The sequence below is a fragment of the Ambystoma mexicanum genome, chromosome 2p (genome assembly GCF_040938575.1).
Source record: "Ambystoma mexicanum isolate Mex_15411 chromosome 2p, UKY_AmexF1_1, whole genome shotgun sequence".
In the NCBI taxonomy this organism is placed as follows: Eukaryota; Metazoa; Chordata; class Amphibia; order Caudata; family Ambystomatidae; genus Ambystoma; species Ambystoma mexicanum.
The window spans coordinates 163246300-163266190 of NC_090923.1; the positions used below are offsets into that span (position 1 = coordinate 163246300).

Consider the following 19891-nt stretch of genomic DNA (forward strand, 5'->3'; position numbering starts at 1 on the left):
CAGCTAACAATATATGCCGCATAACAATGCGTCTATATTACAGTTGGCAGAGAACCAGGAAATGGAGCAGATAGTCCAGATAACAAAGCATCTTTGACTTCTGCACTATTTACTGCCACTCTTCCAATCCCGCCTGCCCCGTTATATGAACTTTTATACTGTCTTATCCAGCATTCCCCTATCGGTTATGCTGTTACTAATAGCCATGCCGGATGCCAGTTAATAGAGCGTGCCAGATAACAAAATTGCGAGGTAACAAAGAGTGTACTATAGTATTGACACAGCATTGTGAATGTACTCATCACTGTATTTTTGACTCTAACATACTGCAACATCACAAAGCAACACACTTTCACGATTAGTGGGATTATTTGTGTGCCTCCCTGAACTTTTAGGCAACAACATACAGCGAATGTGAATATTTTATTTAAATTTCTATGGTTTTTGCTCAAAATATATCATTAAAAAAAATAACTACATGAAATCAACTTTCCAATAAAGAACAATACGATTTTAAAATCAAATAGAAAAGAGAGCGGAAGAGAAAGAAACGGGGGGCACAGAGTCCTCCTCTGGGCCCCTCGGCGTAATACATATCCGATGAGCTACCCTCCCTATGTTCAAAAGAGAAGGGATTCAACCGGACAAACGGAAGAGCTTGCAAAAGTGGCTCAGAAACGTAATGTTCGAGCTCACAAAGGGATAGATGTGAAGGAGAAGGTGGCACAGACAGTGGCAAAAAGGGATAGGCAAGAGATGGCACCAGAGAGCAAAGAAAGCAAGTGGAAAGAGGCAAACAATGAGCCATGCAGGAAAACATATTGGCTAAGAAGGTGGGGTCTAACCCTAACACAGGCATTGGCAATGCCAACAGTTTGGGCTTTTGTGTAGGCATGGCAAAGGCACTTGCCGGGCACTGCTGTAGTGATATTAACTGGACTTTGACAGTAGCAGGTGAGAAAATGGTGCAAGTACCTGAGCGTCTTGTAGCAGCACTTGTCAAATGCCTAATACTTAGACACAAGCCAAAACTGATGGCTTTGCCAATGCTTGTTTTTAGCAGGACTTCAGTGAAGGACACGTATAGTGCTTATAAATCAGACCTGGTTAAGACATTTTTATGACACCAGTAGCGTGTTTACAGCTCCAATTAAGTCATTAACTCTCACAAAACTGCTTAGAGAAAACAACTACAGGCATTTTTAGTGCAATGTTTGATGGCAAGGTTGATTAAAGCAAGCTCAAAGAGTTCCCACGAGGCAGTGTTTTGGGTGGAGAGGGGCTTGACCTCAGTGAGAATGGTCATAGAGATTAGCATGGTGATGGGCGGGTGGGCAAATATCCAAACAACACCTACAAGTTGTGTGCCCCTCCTCATATGTCATTTCGATCTATCTATACTCTAAGGCGATCGTTTGGCTTATAGGTGGCGCAAGCGCTAATTGTCCATTAAAAAGAAGGAGAAAAAAACGAATTAGGTCTTAAAATAAAGAAAGTTCAGACCAGGCAAAGTTATTCAAATGGCCAGGTTTGAAATAGCATGGAGCTGACCACTATTTAGCCCCGGCTTGTAGCCTAGGAGAGCCTGGTTAGCTTGACACCAATAGCTTGACTCCCCATGCCAACTGCTGCCATGCGAACATACCCATATGGCATTACCTCTGTATATTTGGGAATGCGTATAAAGTAGAATACAGGATACATTGAAGGGAGATTTAAACCATTAATGAAACATTTATAAGGAACAAAAATATAGTGTGTGTATCTCATTAGTTTGGTGATGTGCTATGTAATAGCTCCTGGTTACCCGACGGTAACCCCCACCTACGGGGTGATGCCTGAGACCCATGGGCTGCTTTTAACGCCTACTCTCAACTATTAATTTCAATTAACTGAATTTAGAAAACATTACAGATTTAGATATTGCAAATGAAAATAATCCATGGAACTATAACAGGCATAGGGTAGGGAGGTTGAGGTGACTCTGACGGGGGCAAGAAGCGGGTGACACGGAGCACGGCAGCTTTCCATTCCCCTTTTTGAAGCCTGCAAAGCGCATCGTTTAAACCCCAGGAATGTAGAACCTCATGCCTGTCAATAACAGGCTCACCCCCAACTTCATGCAAGCCAGACAAGCAGTCAGGACTCTCCTCTTCCAGGAGCACCTTCATTGGCAACCCATAAGTCACACTGTTATATCCAACTATCCAAGTATTCCTCCTTTTGACCGCAGTCTTAAGCCCACCCCTGATCAGACCTTTACCCCCACGCCCTTGCTTCATGTTTGCATGTTGGTCACTAAATGTAAATGTTAAGTATTCCCTGCTACCCTAAACGATATTTCTGGAATACATGGTATGTTGTAAGGACTGTTCCCTCGTCTCACTGTCTAAGGTGTGCCTGTAACCCCCTCTGCTGTGCAGCACTCTCTTTGTTCCCGAAGCTCGGAGTGTTCTTGTTGGGGGAATTCTCCCATGTATATCAGAGGTCATTCGGGTGTCCGTCCGACTCTCAAGGGCCCAACACCCTTCCCCAGAGTAAACAGAGGACTCCGCCAACAGCAAGTTAGAACTGCGTTTTATTACAAAAACCAACAAGGATCATACAAGACAATCAACCTTCTCTAGTACTTCTCAGTATCCCATGGTGTGCATCCCGGTTCTGTAGACAAATTACGTTATCCATGGGTCCTTCCCCGAAAAAAATATTACCACACATGATTGGGTATCGAGAGTGGTATTCCCTATAGAACTACCCTATGGAGTTTATTCTACTGGTCCTTGCATATCAGGTGGCTGGCCTATCCTGTCCCCAAGAAACTATCTATTACATTGTTGCAGTGTAGTAGGCTTACCATTGGTTCTTGCTCCTTGCCATCCACCCCTGATTTTCTATTCTTTGATTGGCTAGAGCTGATCTCCCTAGGCCTGGGACTCGATTTGGTTCTTAGCTCACTGTGCACCTCTTCAAAGCGACGTGAAACATCTATGTGTCTGCATTGTATCTGGTAGTGTTTGTTACATGGTTCCTTATGTGCTTCTTGTAAGACATTAGTGTTTCATTTGACACACCATTTTAGAGGTGAAAGGCTGTTCCCCAAAAGGAACGTGTTAGTTCCATCTGCTCCTTCTGTGTTGCAGATGTCAATTGGTGAGAGACACATTAATGTCTTACAAGACCAACAACACAAGAAACAAGAAAATGCAGAATACAGATCGATCAAGAATAAACATATGTACCAGTCTTCCCAGCTAAATCGCAACCGAATTAAGTAAATGCCAGAATTCATGATTGATGCAGCAAACAGATACCAAACATGAAACAAGTGTTCATGCAAAACTTGCAACATAACAAATTGTAAGGACAATGAAGTTGTACTTTGAAATTATTACAACGTAGAATTTACAGATGACCCATGTTTTTTTTTTTAAATTCGAAATGTTCTTAGGCCCTGAGGAAGCTAATTAATTGAGTGAAACACAAATTGGCCAAATAACCAAAATCTACTATTCAATTGAGTCATATTTACTGAATGTATGTACCTTCTAGTATTGCTCCATTAAAATATTGTTTGAGTGTCTTATAAGAGGGTCCTATGTAGTTTTGGTTCTGGTGTTACACCTACTGAAAAACCTGACTTTAGTAGGTAGTAGGTAGGTGGCAGGAGAATCTTTATTCTTTATGTATTTTCTGATTTCGTAAACACTAAGAGGTAATGTGTTTTAATTGTGACAACCAGCAGTAGAAAGAAAAGTCACAAAGAAGTCAAACTAGCTCCAGGTCCAATGTTTTACTGTACCCCCTCCATTAAAAAAACAATCCGTTTTAGATGGAGTTAAGTGCAAAAAATGGGATGACATCCACGTTTAGATGGCAGACAGATAGGCTGAGGCCATAGAGTGTGGGGAGTCAGAGAAACAAGAGGACGAGAAGAAGATCTGGTCAGAGAAGGAAGAGAATGAGAAGAAGATCTGCGAGTCACTTGGATAAAAGTGGCAGGAAGGTTTATAGGAGAATAGTATAGACAGGAAAAGGAAGAGGCTAAGTACTGAACCTTGAGGGACACCAAAGAGAAGGGGGCAAGGAGGGGAAGTCTGATGCCAAATAGGTACACTCAGAGAGGTAAGGCTGGACCCACCAATGAACACCACCAGACAAACCGAGAGAAGCAAGAGAGGAAAGGCGAGAGTGATGATCACCTGTGTCGAATGTCCAAGAGAATCAGAATAGAGGAAAGTTTATTGTGATGGGCAGAGAAAAGGGAATTAGAGACATGAAGCAGGCTGATCTCGGTGGAACGTGCAGAATGAAACCAAACTGGACGGAAGGAAGTAAGGAGTAGGAAGAGAGAAAGACTTGGACTTGAGAGTGGACGACTCTTTCAAGGATTTTGTAAAGAAAAGTAAGAAGAGAAATAGGTCGGAAAATGAGTGGGGGAGGACAGATCAAGAGAGTGCTTCGTAAGGATGGGAATAATGATAGGCTGTTTAAAAAAAGAAGGAAAAGAGGACATAGCCAGAGAGAAATTAAGAATTCGGGTGATGTAAGGGATGGTGAGAGGATAGATAAAAGGTATTTTGTTATGTAGTTATGCTAGGAGTGTTTTATTAAAGTGCACCTATCAAACAAAGGCATCTTGGCGCTAGTGAAAGCATGCAACCATGGTCTGGATGATTGGTGAGGAATTTAGTTCTGATTAAAGAGATGAGTTTTCAGATGTTGCATGAATTTTAACAAATTGGTTTTACTGTGTAGCGAAGGTGCTAACAAATTCCACATCCTTGCCGCTTGGGCCAAAAAGGAATGCTCTCCTTTCCTTTTTATAAAGAGGGTCTGTTATTGTGTGAGAATGATTAGTTCTAAGTGCACGATTGGTGATACAGAATTTTAGCTTGTTTGAGGAAGGGGAGGAATCAGGCCAGAATAAGCTTTTAGCAAAAACAAAGAGGTGATGGCTGGAAGATTAAGAATGAATTTTAACCTCTGGCATTGCTCTGGGCCTCCCTCCAGACTATCGTTTTTCGCCTGCCAAGCCATTACAGAAGGGGAAAGACCATATGCAAATCAGCCCTGGTCTCTTCCCAAAAGGGGCATTGTAGCCCGAACTGCTAGGTCACATCCCTTCTGCACGAGACCACAAGCATCCCCAGGCATGTTTCGGCCTTTTTGGGCCTCATCAGTGAGGAGTAGCTTGGGTCTCTAGGAAGAGCAATGCCAGTGATTCAGATTAATTCAAAATCTTCCACCCATTACTTTTTTGGTTTTAGTTTGTGAAAGAGGGTATGCCCAGACGTGGATCCCTAGCTCTCTGCGCCATAAGAAACTAAGCTGCACCACCCTGAGGAGGCCCAACAAGGCTGAAACATGCCTGGGGTTGCTTGTTTTTCTGTGCAGAGGGGACCTGGCCTTGCAGTTAGGGCAGGGCTGTTCCCATTGGTGGCAGTACCTGACTGATTTGCATATTGCTCGACAACATTTGAAATGGCGTAGACGGGCTAAAAAACGGTGGTGTGGAAGGTTGGCCAGAGCAAGGCTAGTGTTTCAGATTAATTCAAAATCTTCCACCCATCACTTTTATGGTGTCAGAATAAGCTTTTAAACACAATGCACATACTTTTATAGGCTATCCGCTTTCTTACCTGGAGCCAGTGTAAGGATCTGAGGGCACGAGTGATATGGTCATATTATTTCCACTTCATGGTAGTTAAAGCAGCTGCGTTCTGGATTCTGTGGAGACATTAAGGCATAGCGTCTGATATACCTAAATAAGTAGTGTTACCCTAAATTGGTACAGAAATCCAATCTGGGCAGGATAAAAGAGTACATAACAATTACTCATTGGGGGAAAAGAGAGAAAAGAGGGTATAGGCCTCATTTTCTTAAGCAAGAGAAAGCAGGATTTAGTCACTGCGTTGATATGACCTTTAGCGTAAGGGAACTACTAAGGATAACACCCAGGTTCTTTGCCTCCTCTTTGGGTTTAGGACATACACATACCTACATTTTCTAGCCAAAAAGAAAGAGATTGCGGACTGGTAGCGTAATTGATAAACATAATCTCTGTTTTATCTGCATTGATGTTTAAGTCATTCCTATCCATCCAGCACTTTATCGCACCCAGACACTTTTTAGCCTGCTGTAGTTGGGGAGTTGTTACCTGATAGATGTCTATTAGAAATTGTGTATCCTCAGCCTAATTAAAGAACATTAGGCCATGTTGATATATAATTCTCACTAAATGGTGCATATAGAGATTAAATAAAATGGCCCACAATGCTGAGCACTGTGGCACTCGACGAGTTACGGGCACCGGAAGAGAGCAAAACGTTCCCATGCACACTTGTTGGTATCGATCAGCTGAAAAGGAACCAATCCAATCAATATGCTTTGCCTCTAAAACCACAGTCATGGAGTCAAGAAAGTAATATGCCGTGATCGATGGTATCAAATGCAGCAGACAAGTCCAAAAGGACAACAGACTGGTCCCTATCTATCTTCTCTGTGAAATGATCTGGAATAGCAGTTATAATGTATTCTGTGCTCCACATTGGCCTGAAGCCAAATTGATTCCTGTCCAAGAATCCTGTGTTCTCAGTGAAAGCCTGAATTTGGCATACAGCCGCTCTCTATAGTTGTTTGGCTAGAAAGGAGAGATGTGATATTGAACGGAAATTTCCCGGGTCATTAGCACCTATCGAGGGCTTTTTTAGCAAAGGTTTCACAAAAGCTTCCTGAGGTAATGGAGGAATTAAATATATATTAGGATCTCTTTCTGGAAGGGAGGATAAATGTCTCTAGCAGATCGAAACCCTGAACATTTGGCTGAAAGAAAAAGCAGCTGAAGGGTGTTCTCCTCCAAAGGTGCGAACGTTCCAAACATGGATAGAGGTGTAGATTCCAAGATAGTTAGATCTGGGGCGAATTAACTTTTATTGCACAAATTTGCCCAATTCATTCCTGACATTTTCAATTTTCTGTCTGAAATTAGAGGCAAGATAGGCGACAAAAGGTTGGGATCGAGTTAGTTCTGAAATTGAGGGTCCATCTGATAGTTTGTTAACTACTGAAAAAAAGACTACGATTCTGTGAACTGTTAGAGGCAGAATCAATTTTCTGACTATAATAAAAATATGTTGCCTTAAAGATTCCGTTAAGGCAAAACAGGAAGGAATCGGATTGATAGGCAAAGCCGTAGGATGGCCACAGGAAAGAAATTAGACGGTGTCAGCATTCGTAAGAGAAGAGGAGGAGGGGAGACAAGGAAGTGGGTGGACAGAGCAGAGGTGTCGCTAGTGGGGGGCTGGAGGGACTAAAGCCCCGGGTCTTTTGGTTGTAGCCCTGGATAGAAGCTCAGGGGCTACAACCAAAAGGCTAGCAAGCCCTGAGTCCTGACAGTCCCAACATTGGCGGATCCACAGATCTTTTTTAGACCTAGCAACACCCCGGCCACAGAGATAGAACACCTTGGGGGAGAAATGAGGGGAGTAAAGGAGGACCGAACGAACAAGGCTTTAGAGGTAAGTAACTAGCGAAGTCACAGTGCAAGAAAGAGAAGAAGAATCAGAAGAGTCGGTAAAGAAGGGAGAGAGCATGTTGTTAAGAAATTGGAACAGATGATGGGGGTGACGAGACAGGGGGACTGTACTGTTTGTTACCATTTAGGAGTAGGGAATCATAAGAAGAGTGAAGGGTAAAAAGAGTAGCAAGATCAAGGAGATGGTGGGTTGTCCTCCATCATTGCTTACTTTCCGGGGAGCAGATCCAAGAGAGAGCAAAAGGGAGATAAGCAGGGTTGCAGGGCTTTCCAAGAGGGATAGAAGAGACGAGGAGGGTAGAGAGAATCACGCGTGAGGGCGAAGAGTGTAATGAAAGGTAACAGCGGCATGATCAGTCGAGGAAAGGTCAGTAGAAGGAAGAGAAGAGGAAAGAGAGGAGAAGGCTGGTGGTTATGCAGACATGATCATCAGGCAGCGCGGAAAGAGCAAGTGGACATGTAAAGTCCATCCTGCTTCCCAACCAGCTTAAGAAATTGTGAAAACTACTGCCAATTTTACAATTTTCACCGATCCACTGGTTCCACAAACAGATCCCTACCTGACTTTTGCACCTGGAATCCATTGTAAATATCGGTTTCAAGCATTCATTGTGTAAAGCAGTTACCCTTTCCCACGCAGTGGAAAAGTAAGGTACAAAAGTGATTTTGCCTTTTTTTAATTATTTCACCTTTCTACTATTTGTTGGAAAGGTTTAAAATTGCTCAGAACAGGCCTTTTGTAAGGAATCGGAAACTGAGGTGGTCCCTTCCCTGCAATGTGTGTATTTCATGAAAATGCCCACGCGTATGTGGTACTTACCTTGGATGCCATCTGAGATGGAGGCATTGGTTTAATGTTACACCTTGCCTAGGAATGTTCCGGAAGAAGACTTTGCGCGGGGCCTCACTTTTTCTGCGCACGCCGGCTGCGCATGTGTTCATCCTTCCGGACTATTAACACGGTGCTTCCGCATCCACCGCTCCCGCGTCTGGCCCTCCAACCGTAGAGCGATGAAACAAATGAAGGCGCGTCGTAAATTTGCAGCCAGTTTGCGAGGCATTAATGCCCATTTGGGCCCTAATGCTACAGTGAATTAGCATATGGCCAGTTCCGAAGTCTAAATAGGCAGATCGTTCATAATGTATACGACAGTGTAATGCCATTTTAAATGCCTTCGGGGTAAACTAATGTCAGCGTTAAATTCTAAACCGGACCCCATGCCGTGCCGTTTATTGTAGACGAGGCACTGTACTCTGCGTGCCAGCTTCCACTTACAGGCGAGCATCTGTTGCGCCGTGTCTCCTATTGTATCCAGAATATGAAACTCTGTGGAATAATTACAGGAAGCAAATGACAGCGGAAGAGAGATGGGCCAAGGGTGGTAAACAAGCATTGGTAATGCCAACAGTTTGGTCTTTTGTGTAGGCATGCGAATCGCACTAGCCAGGGACAGCGGTAGTGGCATTAACTGGCCATTGATGGTAGCAGGTGCAAACTGGTGTGAGTGCCTGGCCATCTAATAACAGTGCCTGGCAAATACCTAATACTTATACACAAGTCGAAACTGTTGTCTTTTCCAATAGTTGTTTTTTAACAGGACTTCAGTGAAAGACAAGCAGAGTGCTTATAAATCGAGTTGCTGAAGACAGACCGTGTTGATACATTTTCATTGTACCAGTAGCGAGTTTACAAATACAATTAAGTCATTAACTCTCAAAAGACTGGTCTGAAAAAACACTGGCAGTCACTGCAAGTGAAAATTTGATGGTAAAGCTTGAATAACAGTTCTCATGAGGTGGTGTTTTGGGCTTGGAGGGGCTGGAACTGGATGGGGATGGCCATAGGGATTAGCATGGCCATGGCCAGTCAATGGGTGGCCAAATAGCCAATCAACACCTACAAGCTGTGTGCCCCTCCTCACATGCCACTTCTCCCAATCTGTACTGTAATGCAATAGTTATGATGATAGGTGTTGTAAGCGACCCAAACTACAAAGACTGTCCTTTGCACAGGGGTCCCGGAGCTGTAACCATTGTTTATCTCCCTAGTCCTCAAATTGTAAACATGTGAGGAAATAAGCGTTAATCCATCAGGAACTGGGGTGAATCCTAAATGTAACGAAGAAAGGGGGTCCTTTTCCAAGACGTGACACCATTATTTATTTTCATTGCCCTTCTCGCACGGGGTGAAGGAGGTAATCCGCTTTTTCACGTTGAGAAGCTCAGATGCCTTCCTTATCTACTGCCCTTCTCCCAGAGGGTGTACGAGGTGAATCCCTTTTTACACATTTAGTAGTTTGGGCTCCTCCTTTCACTGCCGCCCTTCTCCTATAGGGTGCTGCGCGTGAACAGAATGCCTTCTCCAACTACTGCTCTTCTCCCATAGGGTGATACAAGTGAATGCCTTTTCCACATTAGTACCCGGCGAGAGTGGTGTGGCGGCCACCCAGCCAATGAGGAAGCTTGGAATCGGTTCCTTACCACATAAGGAAAGACCCCGCTCCAAGCCTCATCTGAGCGGGAGGCCGACCTTTTTCCTTGCCAGGAATCAAGTAAGTGCATTCCCTGCACCCCTTTTCCCCTACCCGACTTTTCCACATATTTAAGTCCCGCCCCCTTCCCCGCTTACCTGCTGCAGCGCTGTCCCTCACTGGCACCGGGGCGCTTAATGGGTGCCATGTGAAGGGATAAGGGACTACACGTAGTCTATTCTCCCTTTCTAGAGCTGCCATTTTTTTTCTTCTATTAATATCAATGGCCGACATGGAAATGGAGAAGGGACTGCGTGTAGTCCCTTCAACCCGATCCCACGTGGCTATTTATATTTGCTTCTTTTCTAGAGTGGAGAAACAGTTTTCATGCCGTTTCTCCGCTTGAGAAAAAAATGCAATTCGTAACCCGGTATGACATGCCAGGGTACTAATAGCAATAGAACCCTCTGGCTTGTAACTGACGCCCCGTGGCATTACCAGACCGATAATGCCCCCCTCCTCGTATTCTATTCCTTAATTAGGAAACTAACTCACCTGCTTTCACTGCTTCCCTTCTCCCATAGGATAATGGAGGTAAACCATGTTTGCACATTAACAAGCCCCAGAGCCTCCTTTCACTACTGCTGTGCTCCCATAGGGTGATAGAGGTGAATTCCATTTCCGCTTTAACAAGTTCAGCTGCCTCCTTTCACTACTGCCCTTTTCCTATACGATGATGGGAATTAACACCTTTTCCACATTAAAAAGCAGGCAGGCAGGCAGGCAGGCAGGCGAAGGCAGGCGAAGGCAGGCGAAGGCAGGCGAAGGAAGGCGAAGGAAGGAAAAGGAAGGAAAAGGAAGGAGAAGGAAGGAGAAGGAAAAGGAAGGAGAGAGAAGGAGAAGGAAAAGGAAGGAGAAGGAAGGAGAAGGAAAAGGAAGGAGAAGGAAAAGGAAGGAAGGAGAAGGAAGGAAGGAAGGAGAAGGAAGGAAGGAAAAGGAAGGAAAAGGAAGGAAGGAAGGAAAAGGAAGGAATGAAGGAAGGAGAAGGAAGGAAGGAAGGAGAAGGAAGGAAGGAAGGAGAAGGAAGGAAGGAAGGAGAAGGAAGGAAGGAAGGGGAAGGAAGGAGAAGGAAGGAAGGAAGGGGAAGGAAGGAAGGAGAAGGAAGGAAGGAGAAGGAAGGAAGGAAGGAGAAGGAAGGAAGGAAGGAGAGGGAAGGAAGGAGGAAAGGAAGGAGAAGGAGAAGGAGGGAAGGAAGGAAGGAGAAGGAGAAGGAGAAGGAGGGAAGGAAGGAAGGAGAAGGAGAAGGAGGGAAGGAAGGAAGGAAGGAGAAGGAGGGAAGGAAGGAAGGAAGGAGAAGGAGGGAAGGAAGGAAGGAAGGAAGGAAGGAAGGAGAAGGAGGGAAGGAAGGAAGGAAGGAGAAGGAGAAGGAAGGAAGGAAGGAGAAGGAGAAGGAAGGAAGGAAGGAGAAGGAGAAGGAAGGAAGGAGAAGGAGAAGGAAGGAAGGAGAAGGAAGGAAGAAGGAGAAGGAAGGAAGGAGAAGGAGAAGGAAGGAAGGAGAAGGAGCAGGAAGGAAGGAGAAGGAGAAGGAAGGAAGGAGAAGGGAAGGGAAGGAAAAGGGAAGGGAAAGGGAAGGGAAAGGGAAGGGAAGGGAAAGGGAAGGGAAGGGAAAGGGAAGGGAAGGGAAAGGAAAGGGAAAGGGAAAGGAAAGGGAAAGGAAAAGGAAAGGGAAAAGGAAAGGGAAAGGGAAAGGAAAGGGAAAGGGAAAGGAAAGGGAAAGGAAAAGGAAAGGGAAAGGAAAAGGAAAGGGAAAGGAAAAGGAAAGGGAAAGGGAAAGGGAAAGGAAAGGGAAAGGGAAAGGGAAAGGGAAAGGAAAGGGAAAGGAAAGGGAAAGGAAAAGGAAAAGGAAAGGGAAAGGAAAAGGAAAGGGAAGGGAAAGGAAAAGGAAAGGAAAAGGAAAGGAAAAGGAAAGGAAAAGGAAAGGAAAAGGAAAAGGAAAGGGAAAGGAAGGAAAGGAAGGAAAGGAAGGAAAGGAAAGGAAGGAAAGGTTGAATTGACGACGAGTCTCGAGTTTTACTGGAAAAGGGGTTATCAGTAAAGGTCTTGCTTTGAGCAATCACAGCTCATTTCTTGGGCACTTGGACTGTAATGCAGGGCCTACATACTAAGGCAATCACTGCAATCATTGAGCAGCTATTTGAAGAGCTTTGCCGCTTATTTGAAAGGCACTGCGATCTGATTTACAAAGCGTTTTTCAATGTGAGTTTCCAATTGAAAAACGCTTGTGCAAATCAGGCCCTATGAATGTGTGCTTACATTTAGGCATGCACTTCTTGAGAGGGTGGAGATCCCCACTCTTGGTGGACAACCCTGATCCGGTGTTCAGTGCAATAGCAGCGAGGCTACGGGCTGTAACTCACGTATTGCCTGAATATGCTGACTGTCGTTTCAGGGAGGAAACCCAGAAGCTTGCAGACGTCTTCCTCTCGAGGGCTGCCAGCTTCGAGCATCACGCAGCGTACATCTCGCAGTATGACAGGAACCTAGCTGTGCTGGACGAGAGTTGCCTCAGGTCGCACCAGCTGGCGTCAGTCGTCCGGGAGTTTGAGGTAAGTCGCTTGCATTCCTTTTACTCGCTCAAGTGCACTGCTGAGTCTTCCAGTTTGAAGGATTGTATGTTCCCGTGTCAACGTCCGCCCTGTCTATTCCATGTGTGAACTATTACATTATTCGCACCCAGAGAATGGGGCGCTCAGCCAATCAGGAGCCTGGAAATGCAGGCGAAAACTGCCAGTGTACCGTCTGCTTTTTACATGCCACCTGACTCCCTTACCCAGGTGCCACCATTTGTTTTGGAGCTCCTGGGCCGTCTGCCCCGCCCCTAGCTAACACTGCCCCTCCCAGCCACATCGTTGTTTTGGAGCTCCCGGGCCGTCTGCCCTCCCCTAGCTAACACTGCCCCTCCCAGCCACATCGTTTTCCAACCACCTCCCACCCACTCGACCCCACTGACCTTCTGAGGCTCACGGCACCGGCGCTGCTTCCCATTAGGCGGCTGTCAACGAAATATAAAAGGGACTTGCTACCTTTTCTATTTTCTATTTTGGCAGCCATTTTGATTTCTTCCCATGAGAAATTGGGCTCACACAATAACCACAGGGCCATTGTCCCTGGAAAATGAAAACAAATAAAACTATTCACACCCTGGATGGAGCCCTGTGGTACGAATAGCTATCAGCCCATTGTTGAGGGGCATACCGGCCAGTAAAAGCCCCAATACCTCACCCTAGACTCAAGCTGGCTGGCCGTTGCTGGCCCGGTACACCCTCCAATGCCATAGGGATTGCTATATTACATTCAGTCTTTGGTTGGCTTCGGACTTGCCTTGTGTTTCCATTTCAGGTAGAGACATATATACATCACAGTGACCCGTGAAGACTTCCGACTTTATTTCTGTGACCATTATGACTGGCCACTCAAAACAGCAGTGACGTTCTACACTCCCACTTCCATTGAGGCAGTTGACCAGTTAGAAATGGTTTCTACTTGAATCTGTTGGTGGGCGTTAGGTTGAAAGTATGGTGCTGTTCAGGTGCAATCCGACCCCCTTGAGCTCTCTCCTTTCTGTTATGTCACGTTATGTTAGGCAAATGTATACAGCGTGACTTACACCCGAAGGCAACATGGTGCTATGGAGAACTAGTAGGGAACAACTGAAGCATAACCGAGCGCTGTCACTGAAATAGAACGGTTTTGAGTTGACGTCGGAAACCCAAATGAGCATTGATATTACGAGGTTTCTGAGGGAGCCCATTCTATAGAAGTGCAGCTGTGACAGAAAAAGCTCTGCCAACTAGCCTAGCTCGGCGGAATCTAGGGCCAGATATACACCAATGCCCGGAGGAGAGGAGAGGACGTTCCGACACATATCGGCAGAATTTCTTCTGCAGATATTCCAGACCATATCCATTTATGGTGCGATGAACTAGGCACAAGGCCTTGAACTCGATTCGCTGCACCACTGGAAGCCAGTGGAACCTGCGCCTTCCTATCATAACATGATCACCAGACGCAAGGCCAAGAACAGCCCGTGCAGCCATATTCTGCAGCACTTGTAATCGATCCAAGAGAAAAGCCGGCTGAGCCAGATATAACACATTACAGTAGTCAAGAGTGCTCAAAACCAGCGAGGCCACAACTGGGCGAGGAGGAAATGGAAGTACTTTTCACAGAACTTTGAGTTTGTAGTGGCTTTGTTGACAAACTGTGCTAACCCGTGCCTCCATAGAGAGGGTATTCAATATCTGAACACCCACATTTTTCAATTTTGGCATAGGCTGGGGAAAGGGGCCTAAAGATGCAGGCCAATAGTCAGATCTCCAGGTAGAGGCAGCAACAGATGGCACCTAGATTAAAACCTTGTTTTTTTACCATTCAATTTTGAAATCAAGCCAAGTTTGACTCTTCCAGGCCCCCACCACTTTCAGACAGGAATTAAGATTCCTCTATACACCTGCTGGATCTTCCAGTTTAAGTGGGATAGTGATCTGTGTGTCATCAGTGTGCATATAACAACACAGACCAAAAGACTGGATGAGATAGGCAAGAGGCTATCTTAAGGATGCCTGTCGGGTGGCAAGCTGACAATATCAGCCAGAATCGCCAGCACATAGATAGCAGCTATGAATCCACAGGCCCACCTCATGTCATTCCGCACAAAATCTTCACATCCTGGACAACATTGAAGACACTCTCTACACAGGACCTGGTAGAAACCATTGCCGCCCTCAAAGCCACATCATATACAGACAACATCCTCCCATCATCCCTCCTCAAGACTCTCCCTGCAGAAGCTCACCATCACTACCTGGAGATCATCACCAGCTCCCTAACTCAAGGCACCTTCCCATTGACCCTAAAGACAGGACAAACTCTCCCTCTACTAAAGAAACCCACTCTGGATCCCAACAACCTATGTAACTATCACCCATCTTCCATTCCTATATAAGATCATCAAGAAAGCGGTAGCAACACAACGACACCAACAATCTTCTCCAAACCTACCAATCTGGGTTCAGACCCAGATGCAGTACAGAGACGCCAACCATAAATGTGGTTGACGATGCCCTCAACATACTTGATGATGCCACCCCTGCCTCCTGCTTCTACCACACTTCTTGGCCACTTTTGACACAGTAGACCACCAGGACACCCTACATCGGTGCATGGTGATCAGCAACCTTATCCTATGCTGGTTCAAGTCCTACCTCACCAGCCACCAGTAGTTTGGTCAGATGGACTCCTTTAGATTGCCAATGCTACCCGTCACCTGTGTAGTCACGCAGGGTTCCATCCTCTCCCTAGTGATCTTCAATCTATACATGGAGCTACTGGGAACCTTCCTAGCCACACACATAATCATCTACCCCCACACACGCACCAGACCCCACTCCCACCCTCCCTACCCCAACTCTCTCCCCTACACCCACCCTGCCCCCACTTTACCACCACTCACCTACCCACAATCTCTCTACCTCCTCCCTACCCACACTCTCTACCTGCAGCGCCACTCTCTACTCGCACCCACACCACCCCTACTTTTCTACCCCATTCACCCTACAACCTCGCTCTCCTACCATTTGCCTGCCCCACCCCCTTTATCGACCCCCACCAACTGCACCCCCTCTCTCTACCCCCCCTCACCCACACATCCCCCACTCTCTACCACCACTAACCTGTCCACTCTCTTCACCCCCACACACCCTAACCCTCTCTCTAGACCCACCCAGTGATCCCCTCTATTCCCCAACCACCCATCCTACCTCCTCTCTCTATCCCTTCATCCTGTCGCTCACACTCTTGCTTTATTTCTTACCCACTCATCCTCTCCCTTTCTCGCTCACATTTCGTCTTGCTTATCATCTATGGCACCTTCCATCAATGGCTTCATCCGTTCCTCGATTCCCCTTCTCATTCTCTTGCACACCTGCATCCTTAATCACATCCTCCATTGAAAATGTGCATTCTCTTCCTTGTGCCCTGGTGCTTATAAATGCAAAATGCAAAGAACTGCTGTGAACACAAAAAATTTTGCCAGTGCTTGTTTTTAAGTTATAACTGGATGTTCGATGATTTGCTAAAACCCATTTATGTGAGTGTCTGATTACAAGTATTCAAGCATTACATGTTTCATTTAAATATATTGGGAAAAATAGTCATTGAAACGTGGTGTTATAGCAAAACATATCTATGGATAAAAACAGGTATAATGAGCCAAATAAATATAGGTAAATACAGATGGAAAACATGGTTAAAAAAAAGAAGACCATATAACAGGGAACCTTAAATGTAATTGCTTTTGTGGTCTATTAGTTTCACATGTTTAAAGATGTTTTCTTTTCTTTTTAACCAGTAGAATTTCCTTAGCTGTTTCCTCTGACGATATTCAGGCCAGTGTGCTAAAATGAATGGATTAAAACTCAGCCCAGTGGACATTGCTCTGCTTTACATTTGCATTCTGGGATTGTTAGTCTTGGATTATAATGAGGGGAAAATAAAACTACAAGTCCCAGAATGCAAATAAACTGCCCTTAACTGCCTGCCATTTTCTCTCTGGCATGTCTACGGTTAGCCAGCACTGTCTACCAACGCCTGGCAGTGGGTAGTCCCACCTGCCTGCTTATTCGGTAATGTTCCTCGCAGGCAGCCATGGTGTACAGAAACTGTTACTAACAGCAGAACAGCTTCTGATCACACTAGTCTTTCAGCTGTGCGCCCCGCTGATTAATGGCCTGTCTGCTTTTCCAGTCAGGAGGTTAATCCTCCCCTCTGTCATCAAGGTCGTAAATCACTTCCGGGTTGCTTCCCAGTCTGTCTGTGGCATTTTTTGAGACATTTAACTCCCTTTTGGCTGCAGCGTTGTGGGATGGAAATCCCCGAGGCCCCTGCGTAACCAAGCCACTTCTTCTAGAATCCCCTGGATAAATTACTCGTCTTTAATATTTCTCATCAATTTGGTGCTTTAAAGCCCGGCGACAAGCGTAGTAAATGTGGTTTTGATTTGAGCCATAAATCCGGTGGCGGGTGGTTGAGGGGGGGGGGCGGGGGAGGAATTTGTCACCCCTTAGTTCTGTATTACTCCACCACTAATCGGCCGCAATAACATGGGCGCGCAGGTGTAAATAACCATAACATTCGTGCACTTTATTCAAATCAGTGGCTCCCAGTGGCCTCGTTGGCTAATTCAAGATCCGTCTACTTTCTACGAGTGTAGGCAGGTGTGACCATGCCAGTGTCCCACTACACATGTCTGTGTCATTCAGTCTGGGCGTGTGAAGGGAAGTGTGTGTAGCAGCGAGGCGGGAAGCCATGTTTATAGCTGTTTCAGTCTGTGGGCCTCTGCGAGACCAGGCGTTGGAGGGCAAGCCTCAGGGATGTTTGGGGAGGTCCACAAGTTCTCCAATGCCCCAGGATACCTTCAAATGTCAGAATGCCAGCTCATCAAAATAAGCCAGAAATCTGTGTGTGATCTACAGGGTGCAGGTCCAAATCACTGCAAGGATGGCTCAGCCTTTCATCCTCTATCAATTTTGGTTGGCTGACAATATGTATATACTAAAATGTTGTATGTAAAGTGCTTTGGTGAAAGTGCTATATAAATGAAGCTTATTATCTTCAAAGTAATGTGAAGGGGCTCATGAGAATGCCCAGATCCACATTTGGTAGAGTGGCTGAACGCTCAGGTTGTAGTGATAGTCTGCTGGCTCAGATTACGGCACAGGGTTTTAACAAGTTACCATAACAATAATATAGATAAGCAATTGTTATAGAAAAGTATCACTTGATGTTTAGCAGATGAATTGAAGACAAAATCAAAGCAGCAATGCCCTGAATAGGCCCCAAATAATGTCAAACCTAAACATAGAACTGTGGTGGCTTGGCCCTAAAATTCCAATGTATGAACACACCTGTGATTGCATTGTCCACGAATGCCAGCATTTGTCTCTCTAAAGGCACACCTGTGATGGCTTTGCCCCAAAATATCAGATTTATTATTGTTTAAGGACACATCTGTGATAGGATCCCCAACATGCTAGCATTTGCCCCAGTAAGGATACACCTGTGATAGCTTCCCCCAACATGCTAGCTTTTTCCCCATTAAGGATAAACATGTGCTGGCATTGCCCCAACTTGATAGCATTTGCCCGTGTAAGGATACACAGGTGCTGGCGTTGCCCCAACATGCTAGCATTTGCCCCTGTAAGGATACACCTGTGATAGCTTCCCCCAACATGCTAGCATTTGCCCCTGTAAGGATACACCTGTGCTTGCATTTCCCCAACATGCTAGTATTGGCCCCTGTAAGGATACACATGTGCTGGTGTTGCCCCAACATGCTAGCATTTGCCCCAGTAAGGATACACAAGTGCTGACATTGCCCCAACGTGCTAGCATTTGCCCCTGTAAGGATACACAGGTGCTGGCGTTGCCCCAACATGCTAGTATTTGCCCCTGTAAGGATACACCTGTGATAGCTTCCCCCAACATGCTAGCATTTGCCCCTGTAAGGATACACAGGTGGTGGCGTTGCCCCAACATGCTAGCATTTGCCCCTGTAAGGATACACCTGTGATAGCTTCCCCCAACATGCTAGCATTTGTCCCTGTAAGGATACACCTGTGCTTGCATTTCCCCAACATGCTAGTATTGGCCCCTGTAAGGATACACATGTGCTGGTGTTGCCCCAACATGCTAGCATTTGCCCCAGTAAGGATACACATGTGCTGACATTGCCCCAACGTGCTAGCATTTGCCCCTGTAAGGATACACAGGTGCTGGCATTGCCCCAACATGCTAGTATTTGCCCCTGTAAGGATACACCTGTGATAGCTTCCCCCAACATGCTAGCATTTGCCCCTGTAAGGATACACCTGTGCTTGCATTTCCCCAACGTGCTAGCATTTGCCCCTGTAAGGATACACATGTGCTGGTGTTGCCCCAACATGCTAGCATTTGTCCCGGTAAGGATACACCTCTGCTGGCGTTGCACCAACATGCTAGCATTTGCCCCTGTAAGGATACACCTCTGCTGGTGTTGCCCCAACATGCTAGCATTTGCCCCTGTAAGGATACACCTGTGCTGGCGTTGCACCAACATGCTAGCATTTACCCCTGTAAGGATACACCTCTGCTGGTGTTGCCCCCAACTTGCTAGCATTTGCACCTGTAAGGATACACCTCTGCTGGTATTGCCCCAACATGCTAGCATTTGCCCCTGTAAGGATACACCTGTGCTGGTGTTGCCCCAACATGCTAGCATTTGCCCCTGTAAGGATACACCTGTGCTGGTGTTGCCCCAACATGCTAGCATTTGCCCCAGTAAGGATACACATGTGCTGACATTGCCCCAACGTGCTAGCATTTGCCCCTGTAAGGATACACAGGTGCTGGCGTTGCCCCAACATGCTAGTATTTGCCCCTGTAAGGATACACCTGTGATAGCTTCCCCCAACATGCTAGCATTTGCCCCTGTAAGGATACACCTGTGCTTGCATTTCCCCAACGTGCTAGCATTTGCCCCTGTAAGGATACACATGTGCTGGTGTTGCCCCAACATGCTAGCATTTGTCCCGGTAAGGATACACCTCTGCTGGCGTTGCACCAACATGCTAGCATTTGCCCCTGTAAGGATACACCTCTGCTGGTGTTGCCCCAACATGCTAGCATTTGCCCCTGTAAGGATACACCTGTGCTGGCGTTGCACCAACATGCTAGCATTTACCCCTGTAAGGATACACCTCTGCTGGTGTTGCCCCCAACTTGCTAGCATTTGCCCCTGTAAGGATACACCTCTGCTGGTGTTGCCCCAACATGCTAGCATTTGCCCCTG

At 46.0% G+C, this 19891-nt stretch overlaps 1 protein-coding gene across 3 annotated transcripts in view; it reads left to right on the forward strand.

Moving 5' to 3' along the window:
* FGD5 (FYVE, RhoGEF and PH domain containing 5) overlaps positions 1–19891 on the forward strand; it is a 640152-nt gene that overhangs the window by 448399 nt on the left and 171862 nt on the right. For all 3 annotated transcript variants that reach the window (XM_069643415.1, XM_069643418.1, XM_069643416.1), the window contains exon 7: positions 12455–12611. In XM_069643415.1, coding sequence (XP_069499516.1) covers positions 12455–12611 — 157 coding nt within the window. The remainder of the gene's footprint in view (positions 1–12454; positions 12612–19891) is intronic.